At 37.2% G+C, this 14,879-nt stretch overlaps 1 protein-coding gene across 2 annotated transcripts in view; it reads right to left on the reverse strand.

The window, feature by feature from the left end:
• SRBD1 (S1 RNA binding domain 1) overlaps positions 1 to 14,879 on the reverse strand; it is a 124,201-nt gene that overhangs the window by 10,546 nt on the left and 98,776 nt on the right. For both annotated transcript variants that reach the window (XM_059468112.1, XM_059468114.1), the window contains exons 19-21: positions 7,973 to 8,079; positions 5,238 to 5,414; positions 3,290 to 3,442 (exon numbers count right to left, since the gene is read on the reverse strand). In XM_059468112.1, coding sequence (XP_059324095.1) covers positions 3,290 to 3,442; positions 5,238 to 5,414; positions 7,973 to 8,079 — 437 coding nt within the window. The remainder of the gene's footprint in view (positions 1 to 3,289; positions 3,443 to 5,237; positions 5,415 to 7,972; positions 8,080 to 14,879) is intronic.

Raw genomic sequence — 14,879 nt, forward strand, 5'->3', positions numbered from 1 at the left:
ATGCAATTTTCCATGAAAACTTTTAATCCAATAAAACTTTCAGAAACTACTTTCTATAGCAAGATGTGGTAGGCATTGCATGAGGAAGCCTTTATGATTAACTTATGTAGCAGCTATTCCATACATTTTAATTTTCATGGTAAGAGGTATATAATACCGGATTTTTGATCAAATCTGGTCATATTCAAGACAATTCTGCCCTTTGGCAAGACAGATCCACCTGTGAACCTGACACACTCCCTAACAGGTCAGTGTAAGCACAGAAAAAGAATAAATACTCTGATAGCACTAGAACCACAGAACTCTTTAGGATGTATTATTTTAAAAACTTTATTATGAAATATCAATTCTAACTTACATCAAACAGTTATTTTTTCTCAGGCATTTTAAGTTATAAGAATCATCAATTAGGTTTGAAACTAGTTTAATTCTAGCATTCTAGAAAGACTTTCAGATATTGGCCAATTTCCATAAGACACCTCCAACCAACACCACGAACACGATTTGATCTTCAGGCTCTCAAAAGCTTTCTCATGAACATAGGCTCAGCAAAAAAGGAATTACAAGCCCAGTCCCATCCACTGCCTGTCAGCAAAACTTGCCAACAGCCCTGATAAGCTTTGGACTGAATCCTTCAGGCAGTCTGAATTCCTAGTAAATTTTTTCCTAATTCATACTCAGGGAAGAAAAAAGGTTTGGAAAGTTGTTTTCATAAGTTCTGAGAAACTTAGCAGCTCATATGCTTTTTTTGAAAAGTCATTTTAAATATATAATCATTACTAAATTATAGCATTAGTTGCTTGAGGGGAGGATGTCTGATTTATATTTAGGCCTTATGTCACCAGTGTCAATTTTTATTACTACACATCTTGGCTTTTGTCAGTTTGCTGCAGAGCTGTATTTTCTTTTCTCAAAACAGCTATTTGCCATGAAAAAACATTAAAGATATTTGCCCTCTTCCCCACACCATTTTGTGATATCAAGTTGCTGCACAGTCATACAATCTATATCATGAAAGTTATCACCTACATATTTAACATGCTTTCAAGGAAACAAGAGAAAAATACAAATACTGCTGTCCATAAAGTACATTCACAGAAAGCACCTGGAGACTTTTTTACCCCCATCATGTGTAGAGGTACAATAAATGTAAAAAGTAAGACTACAGAGAAAGCCAAAAGGATGAAGAAAAGATTGATACAATTAGTACAGAGAGAGATGCTATGCTTATTAGTTTTGGTGTTTCATTAGCAGATACTGTAATTGTTGTTTTATATTTGCTTTGTAATCAACTTATATTCTTTTGCATTAAAAAACCCACAACAAAATATTGTTTGGTGCAATATCAATGACATGCATTTGGATGTCATAGATGGATGTAAACCTAAACACTTAATCTGAAAATTCTATCTAGGATGACAAAGTGTTTGGTGAGAAACAGAGAATAGAAAATGGCACTGCAGGAAATCTGCTGTAAAATACTTGCATTATAAAGACAGATAATGAGATAGATTAACACTGGTCTTCAGCCATGTAACACTCCTGCACTGGCTTAGAACCAATCTAAGTCTGAGTCTGAAGCTGTGCACATTTTAAGGCTCAGCAAGGCACCTTCTAAGCAGTGCTGGCTGTGCAATAGGTGCCAGCCCTCTCACTGAAACATGCACAAGCCTAGGACTCAAACCACTGTCTTGGCTGACATGTAAAAATCATGCTCATTCATTTTTTCATTTTGTTTTTTGTTAAATAGTGCTAGTGATGGGTTCCCAGTCAAATTTCAAACCACAATTATATGATATGTGCTACCTATCAAAATGATACAATTTCAGCTTTATGTGAATTCTACCCTATAATCCCACTCACCACTTCATATATAAAAGTCACCTGTGCTGCTTTGGAAACAAAGTCACAATTCTTTATTTTCTGACCAGCCCTTGTAAAAATATTCTATGTAGGGAAATTACTGTAGTATTCCACCATTAACTGCTTGTACTTCTCTGATCTCTAAAGCAATCTGTCCACATCAGGCTTTAAGCAAGGCTGGTAGGTAGCATTGTGACACTTTACTAACAATGTTATTAGTGTACCAGGGCTGGAAAAATAAAGACAAAAATTGAGTACTTGAAATTTAAACTGAATGAAATTCAATATTGAAAATCAAAATTATTTTTGAATAATCAATTCATTTTTGTTTTTCACATTGACTAACTTAGATTGAATAATTTTCAGTTAGGGTGATCAAGCTGTACACCCTAAAATCCACCTACCATACAAGAGATCTTTAAGATGAGGATCTTGAATGATGCTTTTTTCCCACAGCTACACAGGGAAGGGACTTTGCAAGAAATGTTGATGTGTAAGGAAAAAAGGGGAATGGTCATGGAAAAGGAGAGACCAAAGTTATCTACACACTGCACAACTGCAATAGACTCTACCAGGAAATTGAACAGTGGGTCCTAGAATCAAGCACAAAGAAGGATCAACTTTGGCAGGGAGAGGACGGAAACAAAAGTTCACTGCATGCCTAGCAGAAGGAAAACATGGAGACCTATGGATAGGAGGAGAGAACAGAGTACACCCTGAAGGGAAAGTGTCCTAAAAATGCAATATCCTGTACAAATTTTTAGGTAAGAAAGTCAAGCTTTGTGAAGTCAGAAATTCTGCATCTCTCTTTGAGGTTTAAAGATGGTTTTGGTTATAAAACAGGAAGCACAAGTTTGTTTGTCCAGGCATAATATTCTCAACAGAGATCATAAGAACCTTAAAGCAACTGGCTACTAGTGAAATTAGCTTCAGTACTTTTTAAGAAAAGAACCTGTTCAGTAAAATTCAGTTGAAAAATAAATATGTACCCATTTATGGTTGGAGATGTTTTCTGAAAAGCAGAGTCCAATTTCAGCCAGGGCTGCTGATAGAAAAGATCACAGCTTACAGCAATATTTCAGAGGCACACATGGATTCCTAATTATTTGTTTTCTGACATACACAAAAACCATTCTCTTCTTTTAGCCACTTAGTAAAACAATCATACTATTCGTGTATTTGGGAACTTTTATATACATCTTAATTAGATCTTGCAATATCAACATTTAATTTTAAAGGCTCAAAGTAATGACACATGCTCACATATATCTGAAGCATACCTTCTTCTTGAAGACAGGGGTGAAAGCTTCAGAGCAATATAAATATTCCTGTCTCAAAAGACTGAGCAGGCCGTTGTCAGAAAAATCAGTACTTTCATTTTAAAAATTGATGGTGTCAATGGTTCAAAAGCTTTCCCATCACTTACCTCATTGCAATGTTGTAAGACTCTGGATGAATGCAAGTTTGGTCCAAAGGATTGGGCTGCTGTGAGGCACATGATGTTAGTTTACTCTTCTTTTTACCCAGTGCACCTGCTTTAGTCAAAAGTGCACGACTTCCAAGTTCATTTTTCTTATTACTGCCAGAAATCAAAAATGGACATGTCACTTTCAATGAAGATGATCCTGGTCCAGTGTCCACACACAAAACCAATGTATTTTTTTCCCTGAAGTCCTCAAACAAAAAAATTTATCAGAACATCAAATTACTCCTACTGTAAACGCTCCTTTCACACCTCTTTCTTTTTTTTCCTAAATCACAAGTGGCTCCTGCTTTTGGAGGACAAAAGAGAATGCATTGAAGGACCTGAAACTAGCAGTGGCATTTTGGGCTCCACTCATCACCTGCTGGCAGAAAGGCAAACATATTTTCCTCTTTCCATGTCAATTTTTAAAATAACCACTATTTGTTAAATTTCACATAAAAGGCACAAAATTTGTTTCATACAGCAATCTAAAGTCAAATTGATTAGAAAGGATAAAAATGAAACATCAAAGTTATTTTCAAAAGCTTCTGGTTATGTCACCTGGACTCACAAGAAGTGTTGTGGAGGCAGTGCTGTTAGAGCTTTACTTTGGCCTTAAAATCTATTTCTCAGGTTATACACTGTTCCCAAGTTATACAGAATCTGACTAACATCAGATTTGTGTTCCAGGAAGGTTAAAAAACTCCCAAAACAATGTTCATATTTCACCAATGAATATTTGGAGGGGGGAAAAAGCCATCAACCTTTTTTCATTGGTTGTATTGCAAACTAGAGAACCTAGAACAGATCTGTACAAGGTGAGACCCTTCAATCATAGAGAGCTTTGGAAGCAATTTCTTTGGTCTTCTGGTGCTTACAGTGAGAACCATTTGGCCTGCAGCCTATGCCTCCCTGCCAGATGGGCAACCAATCTGTACACCTTCCACCTGGGCAGAAAGCCAGTCCCCATGTGCCCACGTCCTGCCTGGAAGTTACGCGTGTGCTGTTTGGCCAGCAGCAACTGGGAATACAGCATTGCTTCTGAGCACTGCCCCTGGCTAAAACATAGTGTCTGCTTCCCAGGAAAGTATTTTTTTTTGAGAAAAGCCAATGGCAATAAGTGTGGGGATGCCATGCCCTTTCTTAATTCTTTATTTTGGAAAGAGAAATGACAAAAGGCAGGAGAAGAGACATTGTGCTAGAAAGGGCATTTCCAGTTGTAGAAAGGTCAAGAGGAGCACTATGAATGGCTGAAAGAGTAGAACACTTGGTACAGAATCAGGGAATGAGATGACAGAGGAGGATGATGCACTGTTGACAAATTGGACTTGGGGAAAGGCCTCACAGGAGCCTTTCCAAAGGTTCTGTATTTCAGACAGAAGACAGTCACATCACACTTGCTAGGCACAGGAGTATAATATAGACACAGTTTAATCTAGGCAGATACTCAACTTCCTCTCTCCAGCTAATGAAATTGAAACTCCAAATATCTGCACTAGTTTACCACCATTAAGTTTTGCAGAATAATCTTTACCATATTCAATTAGTTAATTTACAGATCTCTGTATTATGTCTGAAAAACAAGACTAAAGTTTTAATATCTCAGATCACAACACTGCTGCACGACAAACTTTTTTTACCAATTCAGAGGCACAATTTTTACTTTAACTTACATATTTATCAAAAACTGACTTAGAGGACTAGGCTAACAAGCCATGACAATTTAGGGGAAAAAACTATCTTCAACCATGGACTTTAACAAGTCAATTTGTTGTCTTTCAGAGCACAGAGCACCCAGTGGTCCAGGATTCCTTGAGTCTCAAGCATGAATACAAAGCACAAAAGGGAGAAGGAAGTCGTCTTATTCTATTTTAGACAATTTATTCAGAACAGTTAAAATCTCTATTACCTGCAAAAAGTCTTTATATATTCTTGATTGAATCTGATGAAGCCAGCACATTGTTGGAAGGTTTTGGGACCCAAACCTTTAACTTCTTTGAGCTGTTCTCGGTTTATAAATGGTCCGTTCTTCTCTCGCCATTCAATTATATTTTTAGCCCTGTTAGTATTCAGTCCTGCAATGTGTCTAAGAGAAAATTTACAAAAAACCTTTATCACCATTGAACAGTCATTATTGCAAGTGCTACCCATTACAAGGATACACATTCCTACAGAAAATCTGGTTTATAAAACTTTAAAACTGCTAGGAAATTAGCAAATAGACTCCCAGACCAAAGGCATTGTCTGAAAAGGGTCTTAGTTCTGTGGAAAGAACCCACTCAAGTCAAGTAAACTCAGTGCAGCAATCCAGTTTGGTACATGCCTAACTAGTAAGCCAGGGCCATGTAATTTATGATCTGTTGGCTATTTCCGTAACGCCAGTTCAATTTGTCATGTCTTATGGCCTGCCCCCAGCTGCCCTCTTCAGGAAACAGTGTGGGAGGAGGGTTCAGAATAGATAAAGTGTTCCTGTAAGAACAGCCCCCTCTCAGCCCTTCCAATGGTACTGAAACACCTTGCCTTGCACATGAAGGGCTCAGGTCTGCTACCCAGAAGGAGAGTGGCTGGGAGCAGCTTGCCTTCCTCAAGCAGTTGAAGTGATCCACAAAGCTTTTTTTTTTTCTCTGAGCTCTTCCTGAAATAAAAAGCAGCTGGGAACAGGCTGCATGACTTGTTCTGAGGGCAACTTGGACCTGGTCAAGAGCTTACCTGTGAACTGCAACAGTGGTTAGTCAGGCTCCTTCAGGAAGCTGTGGGTTTGCAGCACATTTTCTGTATGCACATGTGAGTATAACTTTCTGTGTGTGGAGTATGTTAATTGTAAAAAGAGAGAGAAGAGCTCTCGTGGGGAGTTACTCACGGGATTAGTGAAGGAAATGTCACCCACTAGGCTTTATCTATCTATCTGATGCCTTTGCTTTAAGTCAGCAGCAGCAGTGACCTGTTTGTGGAATGGCATGAACTGATTCCAGAAAAACACTACCAGCAAAACCAGCAAGAGTCATAAAATGTCAGGGGGAAAAAAGAAAAAATATTTCCATTATTCTCATGCTCAAGCAAAAGTTAAAAAAATAGTTCAAAGTTGATGAAAGCTCAGAATGAAATTAGAGGGACACACCTTTAACCACAGACAGAGTATTAATCATTAGGAATGGAATTTTCTTCAAAAATTTCTTAGAAACATTGAGAAATCCAGCTTGTTTATACTGACAAAGGAACATTACACAGTATTGACAGAATGGACAGAATTTTCCACTGATGATCTCAAGTCTTTCAAGCACAATACTCAGCAGATTAATGCAAATACTGCAGCACTGTCATCCCCTCTCTGTGTACTATGTGTCAAGAAGTGTATTTGATGCATCAGAAACCACAAACAGCTCTGCTCCAGCTGCAATCTAGCTAGGGTGACAATCTGATAAACTGGATGTCTGAAGGAAACTTCAGACTGCATCTGCACAGAACAGCAGACTTGAACAATTGTAAGCCAGGCTAATTAGACCACACAAAATACTTACACAATGTGGTTACCACCTGCAGCCCTGTCTGGACAGGGTTACCCCACAGTCAGTTTTGTGTGGGCACAGTAGCATCTCAGGCTGATGCTTCCTGCTGAAGTGGACAGTACAACTGTTCCTTCAGACTCAGCTCATTCTATGATTCTATTCTGTTGATTCTATGAATGAAAGCTTCATTTGTCATTTAGGTACCTTGGTACCTTCCACTTGCTTTCTTCCTAAAAGCTGATCTAAATCCAAAAGCATGTAAGACAGAAGAAATCAGGCACTGGGCAGGGGGCTGGACATGCAGAGAAAGAACATGGAAGTGGAAAAACCAAAAAGAATAGAAAGAGAGTCTCTTACAAAATACGGAAATATGTTTTTGAGAAAGATTCTAAGGGGTTAAAAAACTAAAATATCAAGAATGCATTTTTCCTAACTTTCACACCCAATATAATTTTCATTACTGATTATGAACAGTAATATTGGGGAAGAAGAATATGGACAGAACATTATGAACATTCTTTTCCTTCCCCTACTGCTATGGAGGATGAAAGCAGCACTTTTACTCTTCTGAGAGTCTAAACAATACTGAATTCTACACACTCAAGAGAGAATGGGCTTTTAGTTTCTAACCCTGAAAAATAAAGTCCAGAACATTCTTCAAGTAAACATGGCATAACTACTAAATAAAAAACAAACAGTAAAAAGGGATACATTTTTCAAGTTTCCCCTTAAACCTTTACTTGTCTCCTTTCCTTGCCCAAGTTTTACAACCTGTTCCACTTAGAAGTACCTATAAAAATACCTTCTAAGAGACAAAGTACATTTGAAAATACCTCTCTCCATGTAAAAATACGTATTACTTATATCACATTTTTCTAAAATTGCAGTGTTGGCTAAAAATTTTTAAATATCTGTTTTTCTCTGAAGCATAGTTTTACCCTGGAGAATCACACATATCCTTAAAACCTGACTCTTAATGATTCAGTGAAATACTGTCTTACTGTGTCATTTTTATGTAATTGGAAGTTTAACACAAGAGCCATTTGCTCCAGCTGAGCTTGAGTCAGATGGCAGACTAAACAGAGACTCTGTGATCCAGAGCCATGTAATTACTGGAATAGGAAAATGTTTCACTCACCTTAATAGTATTTCTGAGCAGATGTTAATATCAACTCCTACAAAGCTGACACACTCTTCAACCACACTGTCCAGAGTTGCTTTGAGCAAAGTCTGTGATACATCATGCTAAGAAACAAAAATAGAGCTATCTGGTTACTGAAGTATTGAAGTGTACATAAACAGGAACTGCATATAGCACTAACATCAATAAAAGAGCTGCTGGAACTTAATAATATCTTATATGAAGGTACCAGTTAAAAATATGAATTGTAGAATATATTTTTAAATGCCCCCAATATCTCTTTGAAACATCTTTGCTGTGATACAAATCTCTATAATAAAGACACACTTCACATCCCGGTATTGCTCTTTAATAACCATTTCCCTCCATCTTGTAAAAATAAAACTTTACTTAAAACATGATTACTCAAAAGGAGTAATGCTTCTGGCCCATCCACCAGGTGTTGTCTTTAATCTGACATACCTATAAAATCAGTTTATTAAAAATAAAGTAGAGAAGAGATCACAAATGCTATACTTTTGCACCAGTACACACAGATATTTGCAAAATAGTCCCATTTAGGAGCATCACACTACAGCAGAGTTATTATTTACTAAATGAAAAAGCCATGCACTGTATGAAGGTGGGCAATACATAAGGTACTTATCAACCCCATGGCAACAAAATGTTTCAAATTTTGAAGAGATATTTCTGGGAAGATTGGCAGGTCCTTGACCAAAGCACCACTAATGGAAATGTTCACAGTGTTTCCCCCTTTTCCCCCTAAAACAAAAATCAGTCACACTTGTCAAAGTTAAAAGTTCTCAAGCTCTAAGATTTCTTTTCCTCCCAAATGCAGGCATACTTCAGCCTGTAACTGCAAGCTCCCCACACAAGCCCATCAGTGCTTAGAAGTCTGACCTGGAGGGAGAAGCCTCTCTAAATGCAGGAGCTAATTCAATCACTATGTTGGCTTAGCTTCAGGGCTCTTCTGCATCACTCATGTAAATCTGGGTTGATCTGTTTTGGTTTCATGATGCATTCATTTAGGACATCAGGCTGGATCCAAGCCAAGGCACCAAACACTTCATCCATTACTTTGTTTTATGTTCTAAGCCATTCAGATCTTTTAAAGATTTCACGGTTAAATTTAACATGCCAATAGCATCAATCCCTATCTAGTAACGCCGGTAGTTCATTAAGCAGTGGTTAATAACTGGGGAAGTTGTAAAACTTCAGGCAATTCATTTCATAGTTCCCTATTTCAGGTATGGTAATGGGATGCATTTTCATAATGCGATATAGAATAAAGTAACTTACAAACACAAAGCTCATATTTTGCCAATATGACTCTTCCTATATTAATTTTGCATGTACATGCACAAGCACTGGCATTTGCACACATCCTTCGTTTCATAACCACAAAGCTTGCTTGTACACTTGCAGATCAAACATCAGTTTCTACTTACTAATGCATTGCTACTGCAACATAATAGCTTCTTTTTGAATAAAAAGACAAAAAATCCCACACTGTCAAAAGAAGTCTTAGGTTTCCTTACGTTGCATTTTTCTGACTTACTGAAGATGTAGCTTCTCTTAATGAGGAATATATTCCCCCCTCCTCCTGGCATCAGTCACATAATATACTAGAGCTAAAGGCTTCCAGCTCACATGCACACTCATGCAAGAAATGCATTTATATAACACAGCACAAGAACACAAATTAAATGTCCAGAAAGAACACCCACATCTTCTCTTCTTTACCAAGTATAGCTGCCAAATACGGGCTAGGTTTTTCACTAAATGCTTTATTTGAGATTCACTGGAAGATAAAGATTCTAATTTAAAAGGTTTTTTTCATTATGATGAAGGAAGGCATAAGGAGAAAAAAGATGCAGAAGACAACTTCCTTCTGCTCTTAGGGAAGGCTACTGAATCAAAGGTACTTGCAAGTTGATTATGATACAGTTTCACAAGTTACATTAACAACTCCTATTAACGGCAGCAGTTCTTGGCCTCCTTGAAAAAAACCATCTTGTTCTAGACAACTGGTCTGAATATAGAGTCCATGGCAAAGGGAAGCTGCCATGTTGTCAAGTTGCTGCTTCCTCAAGTTTCAGATACATTCCTTAAGATAATGATGATGATTCTTCAATGATGTTGTTCAGGAACAACACAACTCAAAACAGTCACTGCCTCCACCATGCCTTCTAGCATAGGAGGTAGCAAAGAAGGAAATCCATTAATCTGGTTGAAGCTTTCTAAGGAGCTCTTGGGAAGAGACTTGATTCAGGAGAAGCTTTACTTCCAGCCTACAGAAAGTGAACCTTGATAGGAATTCAGTCCACTGTATTCCCCAAAAATCAAGGAAAGGATCTATCACAATCAAAAGCTATGCCTTCTAAAATATCTGTGTTAATGGAAGAAATGCCAGGGCTCACAGAATCTCATTTTCAAATGCACCATTGGTATTTATGTAAAGACCTGAGTTTGTGATTCCAAAAGTTTCTGTAAAATTCATGAAATACAAAACACATCTCTTGAAAAAAACTATAGTACTTAACTGTCTCTTTCTCTTGCCAAGAAGACAAAAAGTTCTCAGGTCTCTCAAAGATTATTTGCATCTTAACTTTATTTCTGTTTGACAGTCATCATTTAAAAACCCAAACAAGACATTCACCAGTTGTTTTTACTGCTGCAACAAGTAAAAGTCACGTGACTTGGAACGGACATGACAGCACATATGTGAAGGCACAGATAAAGTGAACAGGCAGATGTGACAGAACAGGATGAGCATAAAAACAATCCCTAAGCTACCACTACCTCACTGAAGTAAGGTACATTTAGCAAGTGAATGATGTTAAGTTGTAAAAGTCAGGAAGCCTTCCAGATGGCAAACCTGCCTCCCAAGATGCAGCTCCTGACCATCTTTCTTTGGCTATAATGAAGGAATTTTTACACTAAAAGAAGGCACAAAGAAGTGTTACACATTTAGTTTCTAAAACTAGTTAAAAACATTATTATCTCAATACTACTGCCAAGACTTCCTACTACCCAAAGGTTACACTTCAGAAAGGTTTAAAGTACAGTGTGTTTTCCACTCTTCCAACAGTTTCACTGATCTTCTCAAATATCAGAGGCTAGATGATGCTATACACTTCTGTGCACTATTTATATGCACTGGGGTGGTATCAAATGAGTCAGACACCAGAAGCACACACATACCCCACTCCTCACTCCCTACAGCAGGTTTGTAAAGAATGATGAACTGTTGCATTAAGTGCACCAGAATAAAACTCAAACTAGTAAAGCACAAGTCTAAAATGCCAGGCAGCTTCCAAAACGAGGTAATGCAGAACTTGATGTGGCACGGTCTCTGACAACCCCTCCACACACCACTGATCACTGCATCAGCTGATTACCTGCAAATCCTTCTAAATAAAACACTTTCACTATAGCACTGACTCTGAATACAATGAATGAGGGTGTCCCTGCTAAAACTGTTCAGTGTAGTCTTTTAGCTCAGAGCCAAGCACACGAAGTGCTATCCCAGCTATGTCTAGCAACACTTCCTTTGGTGTGACATTCAAACATCATCTTGAAATTACTGGCCAAATATAGTTTTAGTTTTACTAAAAGGATACTCAGAAATGGCTGCCACTAAAATATTCAGTTTAATAGCAGATCTGAAGCAGAAGACTTGATTTTATATGATGATCTCCAAAAGGATTGATACTCCCAATTTATGGAAACTAAGGCCAGCAGAAGTAAAGGGCTTGCCACAATCTGTGGGATGTCCAGTGCAAAACTGCAAACTTTTGTTTTCTGGAGAGTGATGATAAACAAAGCTACCTTGCTTCACAAATAGTATTAGGAAGAATTTACACATTTGTTTGGTTTGAGCTTTTTGTGTGGAGGACTATAGAAATTAATCTGTCCTAAGAAGTGTCAGGAACTATAACCATATTTCAGTATTTGTTTCTAAGGAGTTACCGAGTGAACTATGGAAGAAGACGCAAAAAATTACTTGCTTAACTGAAACTACTACAGTAAAGAACTGTCAGTCAGTAAATGAAACTCAAACATTACATTTCTCTAATATTTTTATAAAGAGTATCCCAAATATAACTTACATTCATGAACATAGAAGAAAATCAAGGGCAGCTATTTAGATCTCTGGTTACAATTACCGCTCAGATTTGTCCACGGCACACTTGTTAAAATTACCAGAAAAAAAACCCCACACATTTCAAAACAACCATTAGGCAAACTTATACTAAAAACCCTAACAATCAATAAAACTTCATTGTATATAATTTCATCAATCATGGCACAAAATGTTTACTTCTGAAGAATAGTGTTTAAGAACACCTGTCCATTATGCACATGATAGTTCTATCATTATGTCCCAATACTTCAGCTATCTTTTCTTGCCATATGGTATGCAGCAGAGAACAAGGATTCTTATTTCACTCAGTTTCAAGAGTTACAAACACCCACTGGAAAAAATTACTAAAAACCTATCTGTTCCTTAAGATGGTACTCCCTCAACTGTAACTGAAATCCCTTTTGCAGTTTCAAAAACCTGTTGATGTGCACAAAAGGAAGGCAGTATTTTAAACAGCCTCTCAGCTCAGTTGTTTCTAGCAGTGCACCAGTACAGACACTGTAAAAATACAATTGTCATCAGCACGGCAAATTTATCACGTCAAAGAGCCAGCACTCACACAAAGCCTGGAGGCTGCACTTGGCCAATGTGCATGAGCATGGATGGTGGGTCAGCACACTAACTTTGCCTCAACACTAGATCACCAGTGCCAGACTAGAATGGGCAGCTTTTGCTTGCAAGAAAGTTACAACTCCAAGCTCTTTCTTTACCTTTGGCAACTCCAAAAAACTCCACAATACTAAACCTCCACAGAACACTAAAAATAATACACATAATTAAAATGCATTTGGTAACATTTATAAAATCAATTTCACAAAGGATGGTATGATTGCATATGTATCTGAAAGACAAATTCCAACACCTAAAAATTCTACTGCAACACACAGCAATTCTGAAATAATTGTTTTCCATTTACAAACATTAGTAGAAATTGACACAATCAGCCTGTCCTCATTATTACTTTAAAACACCCAAGAGCCAAGCAAGGCACCTTTCAACAGTCAAGCAGGAATTATTTGTACCCTGCAGAGCCTACAAATGCAGTGCAGACATGACCTAATGATGCTGGTTAGAAGGCAGTGGGGAGGGGATGAGTTCCCAAGTCTGGGCAGCAACCTGCAGGTTGTTGACCCAGGCTCAGAATTACAGTACTATAACAAGATCAATATTCAGTTTAAATAAGACTGAGCTGTGTGCCAGACAAACTATTTTGGGTTTTGATCAAGTTATACCTCACTTGTCCTTTGAATCCAAAAGTCAGCCTTCAATTAAGTAAATACAATTTAATTTTTTTTTTCTGTCAGATTGAGTCCTGAAAGACTTCTAACACGTCATAAAACACTATTTTGTTGGTACCTACTATTAACTTCTGCATCCATGAATTTTAATATTGGCATGTGCAACCAGTCAACACGCTTCTTGAAAACTACTATTTTTTTTCTTTAAAGAGTGGCATAGCTGTGCAAACTGAATGACTTTTACTGAAAGAGAAATTAGGTGGGACAACACATACTAAGCAAAGTTCAAAAATATATTATTTTACAGAGATTCAATCCATGGCAATGTGTTTCAAAATTTAAAAAATGGAAAAATATTACTAGTGCTGTAACCTACATAAAATCAGCTTCATTTTAAATGCTTGTTAGGCCACAAAAGTAAAATGCATTCATGACAAACCCTTAAGTACAGCAGGACTAAAGTAACAGAAATAGTCTAAGGAGAAGCACCTTTTCATGTCCAGAAAGAGAAAAAAAATTTAAAAATATACCCTACACATCAGGTGGAAAAGTTGGACAGTTCAGAATTGGGGTTTTCATCTCTATGTCCTCTGGAAAATCTCTTCCAGTTAGAGTCTCAGAAAACAAGCTTATCCATCTGATGTTTGATAAAAGGATCTAACTTCTTGTGAATTTCTTTTGAAGATTATTTGTGGTTTCTCCAAATGTTATATTGTTATAGGATAAATTGTTATCCTATGTACTTAACTCTGATTCATTTCTTGTTTCAAAACTCCAAATTCTGTTTATTTTAACAGCATATTGCTATTACTGAAATATCCCAGGAGAAAGAAATGGATTTAGATTTTCAAAGAAAATATTAAAAACAAAACCAAAGTCTTTCAGCTCTAACATTTAAAAAAAGTAAGAAACCAAAAATGCACCAGTTTATAATGTAAATGCTTTGAGTCACTTGCAAATTGCTGGAATTAATCTTATATTTACTTGTGCTTGTGTCCTAAAAGAAGCAGTAATACTGCCAAGCTTGTTACACAAATTCAGTCCCATTGCTGACACATCTTATTTCTAAATTAGCTCCTGTGACATGAACAAGTTAGCAGAAAAATGTATACCCAAAAACATCTTCCCCTTTCTAGAGCATGTACAAGTTTTCTCCAATGCTTATTGTTATGTGACTAAAGAGCAGCAATACAAATTTCAATTGTAATCAACTACATCATTTCTGGAGATTTCAGAGGGACATTTTTGCCAATGAATAGCAAAGGCAAAAATCCAAATTACTACAGGTGGAAAGCCTTGCATTTCATTTTAAATACAAATATGTATTTTGGAGCTCTTAAAGGTCTACAAATATAGGGGATATCCTGCAAAACTAGAGAAAGATAAAGCAAGGACCATCAGGAGTGGAGCTTCATAGATCACATGGTTGAACTCAGTTGAAGATTTTCCTGAAGACTGCTGAAGGATAAGAGGAGGAGAAAAGAAAGCTCGCACTAACAGAGGAAGAAGATAGAAGTTA

This window comes from Ammospiza nelsoni, chromosome 3 (assembly GCF_027579445.1).
Source record: "Ammospiza nelsoni isolate bAmmNel1 chromosome 3, bAmmNel1.pri, whole genome shotgun sequence".
NCBI classification, from domain to species: domain Eukaryota; kingdom Metazoa; phylum Chordata; class Aves; order Passeriformes; family Passerellidae; genus Ammospiza; species Ammospiza nelsoni.